Here is a 20,629-nt window from a genome sequence, read left to right as displayed (position 1 = left end):
ATTAATATTCATATAATTGGGTTTATTTGAGTCTTAACTATTATTTTTGTTAATTTTGTGTTTTTAGAGTAAATGGTTTGAAGGAAATGTCTACCTTTGTGAATGAGCCAAATATGTAAAAATCCAAGATGCTTCTTTGAATCAAAACAAAAAACAAATTCCGAGGAGAAGAAGGAGGAAATAAAAGCTACAATATCTCAAAAATAGAATTGGAAGCAAATCTTCTACAAAATACAAGAATTATGAAAAGATTGAAACTTTTAACAAAATCTAAACTACAATATTTTCCCAAGATCCTTAGAGTAGAAAAGCCTATAAAAAGACACAAGCATCAAGGAGAAATGGGGAGCTTCATAGAGTTTTCTTAGTTTCTTTTCTTCTTTGTAATTCTTTTTTTTTGCCTTCGCATGGAAGACTAAACCTTTTTTGTTGTTTCCTCTGTAATTCCCCATTGATTTTTGAGGTTTTGATAAATAAAATTTCAAATTTTTAATTCTCTATAACAGTTGTTTTAATATTCTAATCTCTTGGAAAACTGGTTTTTGTGAGAGGTTGTACTTGAACGCATGATTGAGAGTCTTCCTTATCTTAAACTTTGGTTTCTTAGTTAGTTCACATTGTACTGATTAATTTCTTAGGTGCATGGTTCAAGAGAGAATCATTCTCATGAAGTATACACATGGAACAAAGTGAGTACCGATTAAATCAGTAGACACATGGTTTAATAGTGAGTTTCAATTGAATAAGATTGGTGCATGTTCAATCTGGTTTAACTATGTTGGAAGATTGAGAAAAGATTAATCTTTAGAGAACTTGCGAAGAATTCAATGGTGGAAGAACTTGGGGATCAACCACTTTTTTATTTTCTATTTTAATCTCTTTTATATTTTCTACACAACTATCTCAACCCTCTTTTATCTTTATTGTTATTGCTAACTTTTCTTACTTGCAAATAGATTCTGAATATTGATTTACTGATTTCACTATTGGATTCGTTGGGAGACGACTTGAGGTCATCTGACCATAATTATCCTATCATATATTTAGCGTTAGACATGTCTATGCTGGAATCATTTTAATTTGACAGCAAAACGATATCTATCAGTTTCCTACCATCTACAACTACATAAGATTCCTTTCCTTTATCTCTTTCATTTCTCTTCCATTATTCCGTCAATTCTCTTTCAATTTCTATGCTTAATTCCGTGTACCATTAGTCATTGTGTGTCTTTTCTTTTTGCTCTTTGAAAAGAACCTTTACACTTACTCCACTTGGTTAAGTTCGTGTCCAATGACAATCCTCACTGATTTATCACCTTATCCTTCTAATAAAAAAATACTAGTCCAAGTGAAATCTATAAAAACACGTGTAATTGCAAATCAACTTATATCAGTTCCCATGGTTGATTTCAACATGAATGGCTAATTTGAAGGATGACAAAAGAGATACACATGGTTCTGGAGGCCATAACGAAGTTAATACCTAGCCAAAAAAAATATCAGACTCGAAATATTTTAGTGTTGAGTTTCGTCTCATAATGGACACCTACTCTCTTATGATAGTTTTTTTTATCAATGCCTTATCTTATGGCTTCCAAAACCTTATATATCCATATTGTCATCCTTAAAAACTGAGCATTCATGTTGAAATCAATCATGTGAACTTTTCTATTTGACTCCCTTGATGAAAAAGTTCCTATAGAAGATGCAGATGGAGACACCTCCTCGATAAGTGTCCTAAAATAGGTAAAAGTTCTTTACTATTTGGGCCTATACACATCTTGCACCATATCAATAACTCTTAATAGTTGACATAATTTTATGAAGGCCTTAGGTCCCATGCGAGTAATGTCACTACAACATTCCGAAAGCAGAAGATCGATGTGAGTTGATGTCATTTCTTTGTATTGATTTAAATGACATTGCAAAATTTCAAGAGATGCAACAAAACTACAATAGAAAGTGTCATGAGATGCAACATAGTCCACTACAACTCCTACAATTTACGGGTGATGAAAACCATCTTACCTTTAAACTTTCGGCTAAGAAGATACACGAAGATCCAGACTTACTGAAGAGATTGTAAAAGTCTTTTTTTTCTTCTTAGTCTTGTAAACATTATATAAAGTAGTTAGGAAGTTTTGAGTCTTGTATTTTGGGTCAAAGTAGAGAAGAATTTAAATAGAAAAGAAAGTAAAGTGTAAAATAGTAAAAGAGGAGTGCAAATTGCAATGTAGGCAAGGAAGGCATGAGGCTCCACATGTCCTCTCCTTAATGGAGAGGATTTTACTTCAATGAAGGAATGTCACTTGTCACTCTCCCAATGGAGAGGATTTGCACCAATAAGGTGGTGACACTTGTCACACTCTCATTTGAGAGGTTTTGAGAGACTTTCTCCTATAAATAAGAGCCTCTTGTACATGATTTTTAACTTTAATTTGAGATGAAATGTGATAAATTCCAAATTTCAGTAATATTTCATATTAAAATATAGGCACTTATGAGTATTAATTGTTAAAATAAATATAAAATAACCCCTATTTATGAATTTATACCTTTTTACATATTGGGTTATTTTTATTTGAATAAGAATGATTTATTCTTAAATTTTGTGTTAATTTCAGGATTCTAGGGAAGAATGGAGATGATCGGGCAAAAAGAGAATAATATAAGCGAAAAAAGGAAAGTTGGAAAGCCTCGACGCGCACCAAGCTCACAAAAGCCCAACTCATCATTAGAGCAGCTCGCTCAAATGACCTCATTCTCGCTTGAGTGAGATTGCTCCAACAACATTGGGTGTTTCGACGCTTTACTCACTCAAGCGAGCTCTATCTCACTTGAGTGAGAATCCACTTAACCAAAGTCATTTAGGTTAAATAGGAGGATATCCTAGGTGTGCAAGATTGAGAAGAAAACACCATTGAGTAAATTGTAATCCAATTGGAATAATAGAAGGTGTTAGAAATCCTAAAGGAGGTAGTTGTCAAGGAGAAACATCCAGATTCTTCTTTTCTTGCTCTCTCTGTTTGTAACAACCATCATGTGTGGCTAATTCTATCCTTTGAGATTGAGAGTAAGCGAGTAATTTGTTCAGACTCTTATGTATTGAGGTGATATCTAAACATAATATTTTGTTATTGATTGATGATCAGTATTATTGTTTTGTTTGTAATGCTTGGTTTACCCTGATCTAAAATCTTAAATTTGACTGGAAAGTACTTTCAAGGTTCTGACCTAAACGATAATACTTAACATATTTGAATGTTAGGAATAAATTTGAAATGTTAATTGCTATCAACGTCTAATCTTAAGGATAAGTTGTTTTTATAAATATGCAAGGAATCGATATTAGGAAGCATCTTAATAATTTTATATGCGAGGAATTGATATAAATGATTTTTATATGGACATCAATATCAATCAAAGGACACAATATTGTTATGCTAATCAAAATACAAAAGAGTGAGAAAGATGAAACCCAATCCCTATTTTTCCAATTGAAGCAACAACTTTTTCACTTGTTTTCTTGTTAATCCTTGCCAGCATAACAAATCCCAAAAAAACTTTTATTATTTTGTTTTATATTCAGTGAATATTTTACTTGATTATTCAACTGTTTCTTGTGGGTTCGATATCCGTCCTTAAGGACAAATTATTACTTCTGACAACGCGGTGCACTTGTCGTAAAAAAGTCATCAAAATGTTGTCCAATTTGAGATACTTTTACTTGTTAAAAGTTCTCTCTAGAATTGTCTTCATACTAGACAATTTTCTAGACCCCTCCTAGTAGTGTTGGCCCAACCTCACTCTAGAAACTAAGTGTTGGCCTAACCTCACTTAGATTCACTGTTATCATTTTCATCTCTTCCAAAATTTCTACAATTCTTCTTGCTTCCGCAATAGTGTTCATCATCTGTAGAAGATATTCAAATCAAGACAATGAAGAAGAAGATCTACAAATGAAGATGCAAACTAGGATCACATCAAGGGGTGTCTCCATCTGTCCCTTTTGTAGGATGTTTGCATCGAGGGATCAAAGAGAAAATATCTAATGGTTGATTTCAACATGAATGCCCAATTTGAAGGATGAAAAAAGAGATAGACAGGGTTATGAAAGACATGAACGAAGGTAATATGTTTCCAGAAAAGATCTATGGATTTTAGAAATTCAGTTCCCTTTGAGCTATTCACTAAGAAGTTTATTATTATCCTTCCTTTCTTATTAGTTCAACCATTAGTCATAATCATACATCTCGTTTTCTTCCATTCCTCCATATGTGATTGTAGAGCAAGTGATGTATTTGTAACTTCCTCCTTCAAATATTTGACTATAATCACATGATAGGATGAAGGTTTAAATCCAAGATCATATCTTGAAACCAAATCAAACATAGCAGTGAATTCTTCACTCTTTGCCATATTGAAAGGTATAGCATTGTTATAAAAGAACCTAAAAATTGCTTGACATGCCTCCTCTCGAAGACCTTTCTTAAACATGTTGATGACAACTTGTCTATTCTTAAAAATATTTCTGCCATTGGGGTTGTTGCTCGACTGAGTGAACTCCTCCTCACTGTTTTTTCTTTTCTCACCAACTTTTGCCATTTCCTCATCATCTATACTAAGGCTTGATTTCTTATTTAATTTTTGTTGAAAACCAACAACAATTTCCAACATCTCATTTTTAACTTCATCGGGAGCATTCTTTCATGCTCCAACATCCTTTTGAGTACCAGCCAAGTGATGCTTCAATCGATAAACTCCCCATATTAATACCTTTTGACAGTATTTGCATTGAATTTTTCTAGTTTCTCCAACAATTGAGATACAATGCTTCCAAACAACATCACTCTTATTTCCTAGAGCATTTTTTGGGAGTTACCGTCACAAGTATAGAAGTCATTTTAGTGATGGGAATTTGGGATTGCAGTGAAAAAAAAAATAAAGGAAAAAAGAAAACTGCACTTGGTTGCAGTGAGAAAAATAGAGAGAAAAAAACTGCACTTGGTTACAGTGAGAAAAAACAGAGGAAGAAACAAAACTGCACTTTGGTTGCAATGAGAAAAACAAAGGAAGAGACAAAATTGTACTTTGGTTGTAGTGAGAAAAATAGAGGAAGAAAGAAAATTGCACTTTGAAATGCAATGTTGTATAGTAAAATTAAATAGATGAGCGAAGGGTAGAGAAGAGCGAGAGTCATGACTGTAGTGGGGAAGTTGAAAGGAAATGTATGTTAATTTTGTTGGAGAAGTTGTTAGATTTTCATTAAAAAATTAAAAGTTTCATTGTGCAATAAGTGAGTTCTTTTCACTTATTTTAACTTTTTATTTAATTGAGCCCATTTGCTGATGCTGCCTCCATCTTAAACAGAAAGAAACCCTAATATCAACTATCCCTTCTATTGCTGCCACACCACACCCACCTTTCAGCCATCGTGTCGCACGTCGTTGCGACACTGTAAGCGTTGTCGAGGCGTCACAACGATGTAAGAAGCGCTGCACGCGAGTTGCGATTTGCAACGTCGATCCCACGTGATCTGGCGAAATCATATTATTCTGGTGATCACAGATCGACACCATAACTATATATCGTAAAATCTTATGATGCAACTCGCAATTTTGACTATCATGATTGTAACCAAAGGTATTTTAATAATTTATTACATTACCTAATTAATTTAATTTATTTTATTTTGACACATTAATTAAAATAACTACAAAGTTTTCACTAATTTTTCTTTTACTTTACATCCTCTCTTTATTCAAATAATTTTATTCTGTAATCTCTTTTCTTTCTCCCTTGTCCTGCATTTAAGTATATTTCCCTCACTTAAGTCCAAGAATTTCTGATTGATCAAAACCACATGGAATCAATCATATGTCTTATACTATGCATAACAAGAAAGCAAATAATTATAGTGGCATGTCAATGTGTTTGCAATTTTTTTTTGTGAAAGTTGTGGTTCTAGCCTTAGATTTGGCATGGACACTTGAATTGCATACAATTGTCATTGTGTTGTGTTAGTGAGTTTTAACTCTACCATTGATTGATGGTTGTTACTTAATTCAATTTTTTTTCTTGTTTTAAACCTTTCCTGTTAAGATCCCACGGTTGGATAATATTTTTTTAAAACTATATGTTAAGTATGAGTAGCTTATTTAAGCATGTGTGAACATGTTAACTAGGAATAAACTTCTCCCAATATTAATTGTACACGAGTATGAATATGGATGATACTTGATCTTTTAAATTAGGTATGGAGATAGAGATGAGTATGTACATAAACACTCCGTTCATGTTCTCATATTTGTCTCCATTTAAAAATTACTAAAATACTCATTAGTTTATTATGTAACCTAAAAAAGTTTTATTTTCATTTATTTCTTTGATTCTTTGTTTCATTTCATTTGAAGAACCTTCCCTTTACGACACAATTTTTCATTCTCTCTCAATTGTTCAACTCATCTGATATTCATAAGATTCACTCAAACCTCTAAGGTTCTTTCTCTCATTATAATTTCAATTACACATTTTTTTTTGTGTTTGAATTTTTCCAAACAATGTATTAGGAAACGTAAATCTCACTTTTTTTTTTATCGAATTGAATATTGTAAATCCTTAGTTTATTAGACAATGTTAAAACTTATCATTTGTTTTCTTTTTCGTTCTCAATTTCGTTTTATTTAAAGAACTATTCTTCTTTTGTCACACAAATTTTCATTATTTCTTTTAACTGTTAAGTCATTTGATATTCACCAAATTTGCTCAAATTCCTATGTTATTCTCTCTCTCTCAATAATTTTCAAAAATAATAGATGGTGCACTTATCATAAAATATCAGTTATGCGTAATTGTTACTTAATATTGTTTTCTTTAATGTGATTATTTAATTAATATTTGGAATGGTGTGAAAGTGGGTATCAGCGTAATACAAGTATACCTGCCCGACGATGATAGGAATAATACACAAATTTTGTACTTGATGAGGATGAGAATGGAGACATGAGTATAAATTTTTACTTTGGGATTGGGATGAGTGTATTTTTATTTGTAATTACAGTTTTAAGTTTCAATTTTCGGATTAATCTTATATTGTATCTAAAAATATTTTCAACAAGTTTAAAATAATACGAATAACATGCACTTAAGTAGATATGATTCTTTTATAATGTTGATTAATATAACAGTTGGGATATATTAAAGTCTAATGTTAAATCAATATAATAAATAATGTGAATAATGGATCAAGTCAGAATAAACAACCTAAGAGGAGAGAAAAAAATGCTAAAATAAGTAAAACAGTTTAATAAGAAAATTTAGTAACTATTTTAAAGATAAAAAGTGAATAAAATATAATTTGTTTAGAAATTAACGTTTTAAAAATACTAACTTAAAATGTATTAATTGATCAGATTAAATTTATGCTTATATAGACCAATCGATCAGTTTTCAATTTGATTTACCTGTTTATGAATGCTTCCCGTTCACACCCAATGGTTACATTTTGTTATGAGCCTTGAAAAAGAAAAGGGAAAAACTGTTCCTACTAAGGAGAAGAGACTTAGAGAACTATTGAAGTCTTCTTCTTCTTCCTTCGGTCAGGTTGTTGGGTGATGAACTGAGGTTCTTCTCGTCCTCTTGCTTCTTCTTCGGCACTCGGTCTCGGGTGAACACCGAATGGTGGGGGTACCTGCGAAGGCACTGCAACGCTCAAGTCAGTAAAGCGGGTGATCAGCACTCTGATAGGTAAACAATAATAAATGACGTACCTTTCTCCTTGGGATGTGTGCTATTTATATTATTCTAATGGGCTTACCTTATTGGGCCCGATTAGCAGAGTGAATCTCGCTTAGGGTTGTATTACCTAATTCTTAATAGCGGATTAGCTCCACTGACCTTGTTTTGAGTGTTAACGGTAGTATGGGTCGGCCGGCCGGCTGTGGTGATGCTACTCGTCTCGGCCAAGCTTACCTGGCTTCGGCCAAGTCTATTAGGTCTCGGTCGCCTCAGCCAAGACTCTCAGGACTTCGGCCAGATTCCTCTGGTCTCGGTCGGGTAGACCAGGTCTCGGGCAGCCAAGTGGGTCTCGGTCAGGGGAGTCCACGTGTCGGTCTCGTCCACACCGGTACACTTGCCCCCCAGGCTCGAGGGCAGATATGTCCAATGAGTATTTAATGGTAGGTGTCGGTCGGTCTCCCTTGGTCGTGCGATTGTTCCATTCCTCGAGGTATGACGTGACCCCAGGCGGCGTGACGCGACCCTAGACGGCGTGACGTGACTGTCATTAATGAGGGGGGTTTTCGGGTGGGAAGTGTTGTGGACCGTTGGATCTCTTGGATCCAACAATTGAGATTGATCCGTCGTTTCTGAATCCGAGGACCATGGGCCCTATAAATAGGGGTTCAACAATGCCGATATCTTGTGTTTTATTTCCTTGTGAGTTAAGTGATAGCCGAGCAGTCTCTCGCCTTAGCTCTGAGATCCGAGTGACATCTCGCCCACTTCTTTATATTCGGTTTCTCCCTTTTTACAAGGTTAGTTATGTTGACGCCCTCCCGGCCGACATCTTCTTCTTCTGGTCATCCTTCGTCTCCCCCGGGTTGCTCATCTGTTCCCTTAGGGCAGTCTTCTTCCTTCTCCTCCTCTTCTTCTTCTTCTTCTTCTTCTTCTTCTTCTTCATCTTCTTCTTCGTCTACCGCCGACTCCGTGTCGGCTGGGGTGGCCGAAGGGCCACCCCAGATAGAGGTCTTAAGGGGGGACGACCCGGCCGGTGCTGTTGACCGGTCAGATGATCCCTCGTCGGCCATTCCGCTCTCGGACCTTAGTTGGGTGGACCCTAAGGTTGTCGAGATCTCGTCCAACTACAGGACCGTGGCATCTGTGACCAAGTTCTTGGCCAAGCACTCGATTCTGAAGGCGGACGAGTACTCTAGTTACTTTGGCGTTTTGCCTTGCGGGGCGACCGAGAGTGTTTGCTTGTGGCGGTCGGGAACCGACCCCCCATTCTTTTATATGTACGCCTGCTTTTTCACGGACCTCCAGGTCCCCTTTCCATTTGATGAGTTCACAATGGGCGTTCTTCAAGCGCTCAATGTGGCTCCCACCCAGGTTCACCCAAATACCTGGGCGTCTCTTCAGGCCTTTCGCCTGTTGTGCGACATTATACGCCTTCACCCCACCCTTTCTTGCTTTCTTTCTTACTATACTTCTCATCCTGCCAAAAAGGCTGCTTGGCATTCCTTGGTAAGGTCTGTCGGGCAATGTGTTGTTTGATTCCTTCGCCCTCTCCTATAAGCGTTTTAAGGAGCAGTTTGAGAAGGTTATCATTCGGCCCGAGGCGACGACCTGTTTCTTCGACTCGGCCGGCCGGTCGAGGTTTCCTCTGTATTGGACTCACCAGCCTTGTGATTTCAAGGTGTGGCCAAGGCCGACAGAGGGTGAGGATGAGTTGGGGTTTTTTTCCCTCTTTGATGCCCTCCCGAGGAAGTTTCCGTGTCGGGGCTGATCGGTGCATACACCAAGACGGCGCGATGGGCGACCGCTAGGGGTATGGGTTCTGCTTTATCCTTGTTGGTCGGTCCTCCTAGCTTTGTCGGTCGGTTTTGGGTTTTCTTTAACTTGTTTATTTTTTGTTGTTTTGCAGAGGTCATGGTTCAAGAACGACCGACCGCTGTGAGTGTCCTTGACAAGCACAGGCAAAAGGTAGCCGAGCGCAAGGGCCGTCGTAGCCTAGAGGTGCTGCCGCCGAAGGCCGACAGAGCCGAGAAGTCCAAAGGAACGGCCAGGCCTTCCCACAAGTCCAAGAAACGACCGAGAGATGGTGGTAATGTGGCAACTACCACCCGCTCGCTCGGGTCTATGCCGACACCTCCGCCTCGTCGGGAGGCGGCCGAGGTGGCGCCACCCTCGCCCAGGCCCGTAGAGCGTGGGGCTGGTCCATCCAAGACCGATGCCTGGGCTTCACCCTCACCCTTCGACATTTTAGGGAGCGGATATCAGTTTACGCGAAGGGTTCGCGTGACGCTCCCAGATGAAACCCGGGAGTCCTTCCGAGATGTCTCTCCCTCGGACCTCCTAAGAGGCGGCTTTGAGCTAATGTGCCGCTCCTTCGTCCTCGTCCAAAACGGGATTCAAGGGCGAGACTGTCAGGCCGAGGATGTCTCGCAGCTAGAGCATCAACTGGCCGAAGCCACAGAAGACTTGAAGCAGTCTTTGGCTGCCAATAATGACCTGTCGGTCAGGATTGCTCAAGAGGCGGCCGAGAGGGAGTTGGCACAGAAGGACGTTGTTGAGGCGAGGCAACACTTGGAGGTCGAGAAGTTGAGGGCGGCCGTAGAGCTTGCCGAGGTAAGGAAGATGATCGAGGAGAGGGATGAGAAGCTCTCATCCTCGGTCACTGAGTTGGCCGCCCTCCAAGCTGCAAAGGATCAGGCTGAAGCTGAGCTTGACGAGAACTATGAGGAATCGGAGGAGCTGCTGAAGCAGTGCTTCAACCGAGCCGTGCGCCAAGCCCATGTTCTTTATGGGGGGCCGCCGGCCTCTGGTGAATTTGACATTGATTGCGAAGTTCATCAGGGTTGGTTGGTGCCGAGTTTTGAGGTGGCTCCCTTGACTGCTCAAGAGGCTGGAACAACCGAGACCCAGGAGGGGGAGGCCGAGGAGGGGGAATGTGTTGAGATTCAAGATTAGGTTGCCCTTGGACGGCTTGTGGCCTTTTCTTGCTTTTTTGTTTCCTCCGAGGTCGGGGTGTGGCTTCCTTCTTTTGTTGTTTTAATGTATCGTCCAACTTTTCTTTCGTAATGTTATGTGTGAAAAATTCACAAGTTAAACAAGTTGGTCTTTAATTAAATGGGCGGTCAACCATTTTTATGTGATTGCCTTAATTGCACGAGTTAAATTGGACGGTCGATCATTAATTGCGAATGTTTAATCGAGTAAGTTGAATTGGGCGGTCAACCATTAATTGCGAATGTTTAATCGAGCAAGTTGAATTGGGCGGTCGGCCATTAATTGCGAATGTTTAATCGAGCAAGTTGAATTGGGCGGTCGTCCATTAATTGCGAATGTTTAATCGAACAAGTTGAATTGGGCGATCGACCATTAATTACAAGTGTTAAGTCGCGCAAGTTAGGATGGTCGCTGCAGTGTGTTTCGATCGGTCTCGACCGGGGTATGCTTGTTAGGGCTTCGACCAGGCCGAGTCGAGAGAGGTGTTGGCAGGGTATGCCGGTTAAGGCTTCATCCTGACCAAACCTGATGGGTCGGTCTCTACAGGGTATGCTGGTTAAGGCTTCATCCAGACCGAACCGAGAAAGGTGTTGGCAAGGTATGCCGGTTAAGGCTTCATCCAAACCAAACCTGATGGGTCGGTCTCGGCAGGGTATGCCGATTAGGACTTCGACCAGGCCGAGCCGAGAGAGGTGTTGGCAGGGTATGGCGGTTAAGGCTTCATCCAGACCAAACCTGATGGGTCGGTCTCGACAGGGTATGCCGGTTAAGGCTTCATCCAGACCGAGCCGAGAGAGGTGTTGGCAGGGTGTGCCGGTTAAGGCTTCATCCAAACCAAACCTGATGGGTCGGTCTCGGCAGGGTATGCCAGTTAAGGCTTCATCCAGAACGAGTCGAGAGAGGTGTTGGCAGGGTATGTCGGTTAAGGCTTCATCCAGACCAAACCTGATGGGTCGGTCTCGACAGGGTATGCCGGTTAAGGCTTCATCCAGACCGAGCCGAGTGGTTGTTGGTAGAATGGTGCTAGTGCTTTGATGAAAACGCCTCATTAAAACCTCCTTGATATGATGAGGAAAGAGTGCGTGATTTATTAATTTTAGTTGTAGTAGAACTTGAGATGCGTGGCATTCCAAGTCCTCGGTACAATTTTTCCTGAAAGCCACTCTAAGTGATATGCTTCTCCTTTTGCGACTTCTCGGACTAGGAAAGGTCCCTCCCAGTTGGACGAGAATTTCCCTTCATTTTTTCTCGCATCGCTGCGCATCCTCTAGATGAGGTTGCCCTTTTTAGCTCGTTGAGTATGACCTTGTTGGCAGCCTCGGCCTGCCCATTGGTTTGCGGGTGTTCTACCGAGGCCATGACAGACTTGATGCCCAGGTCGTCATAAAAGGACTGTAGGCCTCGGTCAATAAACTGTTGGCCATTGTCAGTTATTATTGTGTGCGGGACGCCAAATCGGCAGACAATGCTCCACTATATGAAGTTTTGCACATTTTTGACCGAGATGGATGCAAGGGGTTCGACCTCAATCCACTTGGTGAGGTAGTCGACTCCCACCAGGAGGAACTTGGTTTGCCCTTTCCCTGGCGAAAATGGGCCGATAATGTCCATCCCCCAAATGGCGAACGACCATGGGAAGGTAATGTTGTACAGCTCTTCCGGCCTTGTGTGGTGGAGAGGGCCGAACTCCTGGCACTTGGCATATTTCTTCACGTATTCAACACAGTCGCCCTAGACGGTCGGCCAGTAGTAGCCGGCCCTCAGGACCTTAGCGACCATCGTCCTCGCCCCAGAGTGATTTACACAGACTCCCTCGTGGATCTCGACCAGAATGTACTCGGCCCGTTTATTGGTGATGCATTTCAGCAAGGGGGTCGAGTATCCTCTTCGGTACAAGTCTTCGTTAATCATGATGTACCGGGCGCACTGTTGCTTCATCGCCTTTCCTGCTCCGGTTTGCATGTGCCGTCCCTTAGGTACTGGATGACGGGTGTCATCCAATTGTCGGTCTCGGCCTCAGCCTCGGTCACACTGGGGTGTCTCATCCATATTTGTATGACTGATCTCTGATGGCTCTTCTTCTTGGTGATCGACAGCTTGGACAAGATGTCAGCCCTTTTATTGTCTTCCCTCGGTATGTGTTCCAAGGGTGCTTTGTTGAAACAGGCAATGTTGTTTTTGGTCGCGTGGAAGTATCGTTGCAGCAGAGGTTCCTTTACTTCGAATTCTCCGTTGACCTAGCCAACCATCACCTGGGAGTCGCTTTTGCATGTGACTTCGCATGCTCCCATGTCGTAGGCTAGGTTCAGCCCAACAAGCAAGACCTCGTATTCGGCCTGGTTGTTGGTCGCCCGGAATCCAAATTGGAGTGCTTGCTCCAGAAAGAGGTCGCCCAACCCTTCCAGGACGACTCCTGCTCCACAGGCCGTTTTATTTGAGGAGCTTTCCACATATAGCGTCCACCCGCCCGGGAGGGTGGGCAGTGGTGTCAGTTCGGTCGAGAAATCGGCCAGGCACTGGGACTTGATGGCGCTCCTCGGTTCATAGCGTATGTCGAACTCGGACAATTCGACCGACCAACCTATCATTCTTCCTACAAGGTCCGGCTTAGATAAAATTTTAAAAATGAGATAGTCGGTCCTTACAATTTTTTAGTGGTTTTGGAAGTAGGGGCACATCCATCTCGCCGTGAGGACTAGGGCGAGGGCACCTTCTCGATCATATGGTATCACATCTCGACCGAGTGGAGGGTCCGACTGACAAAGTACACCGGCCATTCCTTGCCCTCGGACTCCTGTACCAGAGCGGCGTTGACTGCCTCCTCCGAGACTACCAAATACACCAGGATTGGGTGGTCGGGTCTCGGCTTCTGGATGACGGTGGGGGATGTGAGGAACTCCTTAAGCTGTTTGAAGATTTCTTCACATCGGTCATCCCAAACGAACTTGGTGCCCTTTTGGAGCAGCTGGACCATCGGTCTCGTTCTCTCGGCCAGGCGTGGGACGAATCTGGAGAGGGCAGTCAGGCGCCCCAGGAGTTGTTGTATCTCCTTGATGCTATTCGGACTTCTCATGCCAAGTATGGCCTGACATTTGTCGGGGTTAGTCTCTATCCCCCGGTGGGTAAGCATGAAGCCTAAAAACTTCCCCCCCTCAACCCTGAATGTGCACCTTTTGGGATTGAGCTTCATGTTGACCCCTTTAAGGGCTCTGAAGACCTTGTTCAGGTCCTTCAGATGTTGTTCGAAAGAGTCAGACTTTATGACTATGTCGTCCACGTATACCTCTACCGCTCGGCCGATTAGGCCTTTGAAGATTTTGTCCATGAGGCGCTGGTAGGTCACCCCCGCATTCTTGAGGCCGAACGGCATGACCTCGTAATAGTAGTTGGTTTCGGCCGTCATGAAGGTCGTCTTCTCCTTGTTCCTGGGGTGCATGCTTATCTGGTTATAGCCAGAGTAAGCGTCCAGGAAGCTCAGAATTTTGTGTCCAGCCGTCCCATCTACCAGGCGGTCAATGTTTGGAAGGGGATAGGTATCCTTCGGACATGCACGGTTGATGTTTCTGTAGTCGACGCACATCCTCTAGTTGCCATTCGGCTTGGTGAACATGATGACATTGGCAACCAAGTCGTGTATCGGGCCTCCCTTATGAATTCGACTGATAGGAGTTTCTCGACCTCTTCCTTTGCCGCTAGGCGCTTTTCATCGCTCAGATCCCTCTTTTTCTGGAAGATCGGCCGGGCTTTTTTGAATATTGACATTCGGTGGGTGATGACATCCGGGCTCACCCCTGGCATGTCGGCCGGTGTCCAGGCGAACATGTCCATATTCTTTTTCAGCCCGACGTGCATGATCTCGGCTTCGACAGCTGCCATGGCCGTTCCTACAGCGGTGTTGTGCTCTTCATCGAGGAGGGGTACTCTCCACAGCTCTTCTCTCGCCTCCAGTCTATCCTTGGCCGCCCGGGGATCGAGGTCCACCAACGCTACGGTTGGCTCGACTGTCCTCGACCAGTCCTTCCTGGGTGAGTAGTCCTTTCGGGAGGACTTTCTCACCCTGAGGGGAGAGGTGTCATTCCTTAAGGGTTCCACCCGGAGGCTCTCGGCGTAGCACTCTCGTGCTTCTTTCTGGTCCACGTGGACCGTGAGAATGTCCCCTGTCCTCGAAGGGAATTTCATTGTCAGGTGAGGGGTTGATACGATGGCCATCAGCCGGTTGATGGACGGTTGGCCGAGGAGGATATTGTAGGAGGTGTTGGCGTCGATGACCACGTATCGGATTTTGATGGTCCTAGTATTCTTCCCTTCGTCGAAGGTGGTATAGAGCTCAATGTAGCCCTTGGTACCTACCCTCTCACTCGAGAACCCTACCACATGGTCGTCGTAGGGCATCATCTCAGTTTCGGCTATCTTCATGGCCTTGAACGTTTTCCAGTAGACGATGTCTACCGAACTTCCTTGGTCCACGAGGGTCTTTCGGATGGTGAATCGGTCTATATCGACCGCTATTACAATCGGGTCGTCCTGTTGGCGGTAATCCACGCCCTTAAAGTCCTCGTTCGTAAAGGTGATGGGTGGCATCCTCGGCCGGAATGCCATCGTGTTTACGTGGTGCACCGCCCGCAGGTGCTTCTTCCGGGCGTTGTTGGTGCTCCCTCCCCTAGCGAAGCCGCCGACTATGGTGTTGATAACCTCCCTATTACCTCTTCTGTCGGCCTCCCTGGGAGGGTCGTCTCTTCGGGGAGGATCGTCCCTTACAGGCTGTCGTTCGTCTCTGTTATCTCGGTCATTTCGACCACGTTGTGGTGACCTCCTCCGCCGAGGTGGATCCACCCGGCGGGGTGTGTCTCGACCGTTTCTAACAAACCAGCGGAGATGTCCGGCTTGGATAAGTTCCTCAATCTTATCCTTCAGAGCCTAGCACTCCTCGGTCGAATGCCCGCTGATTTGGTGATATTGACACTACTTCCTTCGGTCGACATTGTTTGGGTTGGCGACCTTCCTTGGAGGAGGGATTAACTCAGCGTTGAGGGCCTCGTCCAGAATCCTTCCCCTCTCGGTCATCAGGGGTGTGTATCTCGAGAATCGGATTGGTCGGTCCCGGTTGTCTCGGTGTCGGTCATTCCTTTGGCTCGGCCGCCCCTGACAGTCTTTCTCCTCCTTATTCTTATCTCCACTGGCCTCTGCCCGGGCCTGGTTACGGAACTCTCTGAGTTTTTCCAGCTGCTTGTATTTAGCAGCTCTCTTCCTCAGCTCGTCCAGGTTGTCGGCTGGCTGCATGCAGAGGTTGTCGGCTGGCTGCATGCAGAGGTTGTCAGCAAAGGGGCCTGGACATAGGGCTGTCGGCATGTGGTGCATGGCAACGTCCAGACTCAGGTTCCGGATGCTCATTGCCACCTTGCTGAACCTATCAACGAAGGTTCTTAGGGACTCTCCCTTCTCCTAGCGGATGCCTACCAAGGCGATGGAGGTCAGGTGGTGCGGCCGGCTGGTTGCGTACTGGGTTTCAAACTTTGTCACGAGTGTGGCAAAGTTGTAAATGGAGTTGGGTGAGAGCTTGGTGAACCAACTAAGGGTTTCTCCCTTTAAGGACGTAGGAAACACTCGACATAACACAGCGTCATCCGAGGTGTAGAGGCTCATATGGATGGTGTAAGCGTCCATATGCTCATCCGGGTCAATAGACCCATCATATCAGTCTCGGTTGAAACCCTTCCACTTCTCAGGCAGTGGGACTTCAATAATGGTGTTGGTGAAAGGATGTTGGCGGGTCGAGTCGGCCGTCACGGTCGTCCGGGCGGACCTTATCAGGCATGATTCGTCATCCATCTCGGTTTCCCGGGGAAGGGGTCGGCCTCTCGTCCCCTCAGCCACATCCGGGTTGGGGGGAGAGATGTAGGACTTTCCGACAACGTTCTTCGGTATGACAGAAGGTCCTCCCTCCCCTAGCTTCTTTTTCATCTCTTCGTTCTCCCTACGGAGAACCTGCAGCTCCTGCTCGTTCTTCTGGGCAGTCTCCTCGGTCTTTCTCCTCATCTCGGCCATCTCTCTCTAGAGAGACAACAGCAACATCGTCTGGTCGGCTTCACTCATTCTCTCCATGCTTCTGGTTGAGACCATCTACTTTTTTCCTTCAGCTAGTTTCTCTCGGCCCCACGGTGGGCGCCAATTGTTCCTACCAGGGAGATGGGACCTAGAGAACTATTGAAGTCTTCTACTTCTTCCTTCAGTCGGTCAGGTTGTTGGGTGATGAACTAGGGTTCTTCTCGTCCTCTTGCTTCTCCTTCGGCACTCGGTCTCGGTGAACATCGGATGGTGGGGGTACCTGCGAAGGCACTCCGATGCTCAAGTCAGTAAAGCGGGTGATCAGCACTCTGGCAGGTGAACAGTAATAAATGACGTACCTTTCTCCTTGAGATGTGTGCTATTTATATTATTCTAACGGGCTTACCTTATTGGGCCCGATTAGCGGAGTGGATCTCGCTTAGGGTTGTATTATCTAATTCTTAATAGCAGATTAGCTCCATTGACCTTGGTTTGAGCGTTAACAGTAGTATGGGTCGGCCGACCGGCCGTGGTGATGCTACTCGTCTCGACCAAGCTTACCTGGCTTCGGCCAAGTCTCTTAGGTATTGGTCGCCTCGGCCAAGACTTCGGCCAGATTCCCCTGGTCTCGGTCAGGTAGACCCGGTCTCGGGCAGCCAAATGGGTCTCGGTCAGGGGAGTCCACGTGTCGGTCTCGTCCATACCAGTACAAAAACCGAAAATAGAAGAGAGTGACAAAAGATACCCATAATGTGATCTGTTAGACAATCAGTGTTAAAATCCAAAAAAGTCTTTTAACATAATTAAGAACATTATTAATTAGAAAACAAGTCCATGAAAATTCTTGTAAAAAACTGAATCTTCAGCTCAGGTTCATCACTTCAATTACGTTTCTAAAACTAGTTAAACAGTACAACAAACTTAAGAGAGTAACTCTCTATAATTGCATTAAGAAACTGCCATTGTTGAGAAAACAGGATTTGTTAGTTCTTGTGTCATTGGTTACTTGATGTGTGTAGTGAAACTCAATTTGGAGTCTATGATGAAGTGGCATGGATGCTTTTAAGCCTTTCTTGACATCAACCTGAAGCTCTCTTATGGGAATTGCAGCCAAGAAGCTTTTTATGTACTCTTTGCATGACTCCTTGCCTCTACATATGATCCCCTCCCTTCTATCATTGCCCTCATTTGGTGTGACCATGAAAGATTCATCAACTGCATTTTCTTCTGAACCATTTATCTCCACTGCAACATTGAGAGGTTTTGGCTCCAATGCTTTCTTTTCCTTCTTAGCCAGTTTCTCAATTTTTGTGCTTGCATCAAATTTCAAGATGTAGGCCTGATTGCATCCTTCATGTAGTCTCTCCCCCAAAGTGTCAATAATGTAGTAAGCATCTTTCTCAACCTTTAGAACAAAAAAATGGTCATTCCAACTTACTATGTACACCAAAGGCTCCCTAGCCATGTGAAGTTCTGATGCAGAATGGCTAATCTCCTCCCATATGCTATCAAAGGACATTGCACCATGAAGGAAGTCAAAACCTTCACTCTCAGGTTCCCCTGGAATGAAAAATCCAACGAAGGACTTTTCTGGGACTATAGAAACTTGACGGATTTTGGCTTGTAGAACAGTTTCAAGATCAAAGTGTTTATCTGGAAACCTCTTTATGAAGTCCTTGTTCTCACATAGTGTTCTCCATTCTGATGATCCATCTCTAATCAGGGTATCAAATTCACACTTGATAGGCAACAAAACTTGATTCACTTTCAACCAATCAGCAACGAGAGCAACCAGGACAGCACATGCACTCTCCCCAGCAACATGTTCGCTCCTTTGATCGATTGAAGTGAAAAAGATTTGGGCATGGAGCTTCATCTGTCCATCTCTGCTAATGACCTCTTTCTGCTCCCAACCCCCTACACTGAAACTCTTCTCCTCGAATTCAGGAACAAATGATTGACTAGTAGTGATACTATCTTGTATTTTATGGCACTGCAAGAAACATGTATACTTCAATTGCTTCAAATCTTGTTCTAAAATACAAGACAAGTAAAAATGGAACAAGAAAGACAAGTTGTGCTTATGATACATACCTTTCCACAAGTGTAATAATCAGAAGAGCTTAGCAGCTTACGATCATAATCAATATCATCTCCACCCTCTTCTCGATATTGTTTTTTCAGAAGTAGCTCCCCTTTCACCTTGGCTGATCTAAAGTGCAGTTTCCTTTTCCTCCAAGAAAGGATTCGATGTTTTGAGTTGTGATACTCAATCTGATCACATGTATTGTAGTTGTCAACACGTGCACCTCTATAATCTGATTTTTGGCTACTGTAGTGGATCCAGCACTCATCTTTACCATTAACAATTGAACTTGAATATGGTAATCCTCCTGCATAGTTCCCACAGGCCAGATTCTCATAGGTCAACGAATGTCTCTCACAAGAATCCTCCTCTGAGTTAATTGCAGCATCGTTATTCAGGGAATCTGCATCAGATGTAGACCTATATTCAAAATCCTCGCTTCTGTTGGAACTCCTACCATCACTTCCTTCATCTTTGGAACTTACCTTCTTGGCCCTTCCAGCTGATACATAATCAACAAAGATTTTTACTCTTCTCAGACCTGCTTTGAGTGTAGTATATTCGTCTTTATTTGTTGAGAGAGGTTCTACAGAACAAGGTAATGAAGGAGTAAACACTGTTGATCTTTGCACTGCATCCAAATATTCTTGAAGGGCATCCAGTTTTAGCAAACTAAGAGATAACTGAAAAGAAACACATATGATTATGGAATATCATTATCAATTGAGTTTTTTTTATACTATAACAATAAATTTATAAAAAATAATAAAAATTACTTTTAAAACTTATACAATATCAAAATTTTCATTAATTTCAGCGGGTGGTTTGATAAAAATAAATTCTGATCATCTTATAAAGAGTAGACTTTTAAGTTTCAACTTCACAATTAATTTTATAAAGTGAAATTTATATTCATTTATATATTATAATTAATTGCAAAGAAAATTAAAATGACAAAAAAGAAAAAGAGGAACATAAGAGAACTTACAGAAAGTGAGAGATTAGTGGTATCATTGGTGCCAGGGATATTCAAAGGAACTATAATTTTAGTGTCTTTATCCTCCTCAGCTGCAGGCACGTATTTAGCTAAGTTTATTGATGTAACACCAGCGACATAGCTCCTAATTTTGGGGCCTAACTTTGATACCTAACTAAGTGGAAATAAGAGTAGAGAAAATTCAAACTATAATGCTACTGGAGTATGCACCAGCATTGGTAATAACACTGTAAAAAAAGAGCACAGAAACAGAGGACATGAACTTTTCCTAAAAAAAACAAGAGTTATCAGACCCATAACTTTTTAATAGAGAATTATCATAATAAAATATTTTATGAATAAAAATAAATATTTTATCATAACAAAACTGAAATTTACTACTATTTAATCAGTCTATCCAAGCATCATAAAAATGGATAGCATTTGGTACAAGGGAATAGAACATATAGGACATCATGACATAAGCTTAAAAATTACATATATTTTAGTTCCAATAAGTTTAATTAGGAGCATAATTTTTCTGAATGAATTATGGGTAAAATACCTAATACATGCTTGTTTCCCTATATGCTATGACAACCCATGGTGTTATGTCTGTATTTATTAAAGTTCATATACAAACTTGATGAAAAAATCTTCTAGATTAAATGGTTTTTTTTACCTTTGACTAATTTTCATTTTCCTTTTGAATGACCATTTCTGCAAAAAGGGTGCAAGTAAAAGAACGATTTTGCTAAAATTGTTCAAAAAAATTCCTCAAATCATGCTTCACA

General features: G+C 42.4%; 2 protein-coding genes across 2 annotated transcripts; both read right to left on the bottom strand.

Moving 5' to 3' along the window:
- Nucleotides 1-13,456: 13,456 nt before the first annotated feature.
- On the bottom strand, nt 13,457-15,327 carry LOC137829244 (uncharacterized). The gene is made up of 2 exons (XM_068636043.1): nt 14,518-15,327; nt 13,457-14,170 (listed from the first exon to the last, which is right to left on the bottom strand). Exons 1-2 carry the CDS (start codon nt 15,325-15,327, stop codon nt 13,457-13,459), a joined length of 1,524 nt encoding a protein of 507 aa, XP_068492144.1.
- Nucleotides 15,328-17,701: 2,374 nt separating this feature from the next.
- LOC137829243 (uncharacterized) lies at nt 17,702-20,072 on the bottom strand. Its single transcript, XM_068636042.1, has 4 exons — nt 20,067-20,072; nt 19,848-20,006; nt 18,868-19,542; nt 17,702-18,766 (listed from the first exon to the last, which is right to left on the bottom strand). The coding sequence occupies exons 1-4, from the start codon at nt 20,070-20,072 to the stop codon at nt 17,711-17,713; spliced, it is 1,896 nt and encodes a 631-aa protein (XP_068492143.1). The 3' UTR covers nt 17,702-17,710.
- Nucleotides 20,073-20,629: the final 557 nt, after the last annotated feature.

This window comes from Phaseolus vulgaris, chromosome 7, assembly GCF_000499845.2.
Source record: "Phaseolus vulgaris cultivar G19833 chromosome 7, P. vulgaris v2.0, whole genome shotgun sequence".
In the NCBI taxonomy this organism is placed as follows: domain Eukaryota; kingdom Viridiplantae; phylum Streptophyta; class Magnoliopsida; order Fabales; family Fabaceae; genus Phaseolus; species Phaseolus vulgaris.
Note: the sequence above shows the minus strand (reverse complement) of the source record. Positions and strands in the feature narration are given on the sequence as shown.

Excerpts from the sequence above, each read along its gene's own strand:
- LOC137829244 (XM_068636043.1), bottom strand. The coding sequence starts at position 15,327 with ATGGCATTCCGGCCGAGGATGCCACCCATCACCTTTACGAACGAGGAC. Across the intron at positions 14,171-14,517 it reads CACCGGCCGACATGCCAGGG|ATAAGCATGCACCCCAGGAA; the intron begins GTGAGCCCGGAT and ends GGCTATAACCAG.
- LOC137829243 (XM_068636042.1), bottom strand. Across the intron at positions 19,543-19,847 it reads CCACTAATCTCTCACTTTCT|TTATCTCTTAGTTTGCTAAA; the intron begins GTAAGTTCTCTT and ends GTTTCTTTTCAG. Across the intron at positions 18,767-18,867 it reads ATTATTACACTTGTGGAAAG|TGCCATAAAATACAAGATAG; the intron begins GTATGTATCATA and ends TGTTTCTTGCAG.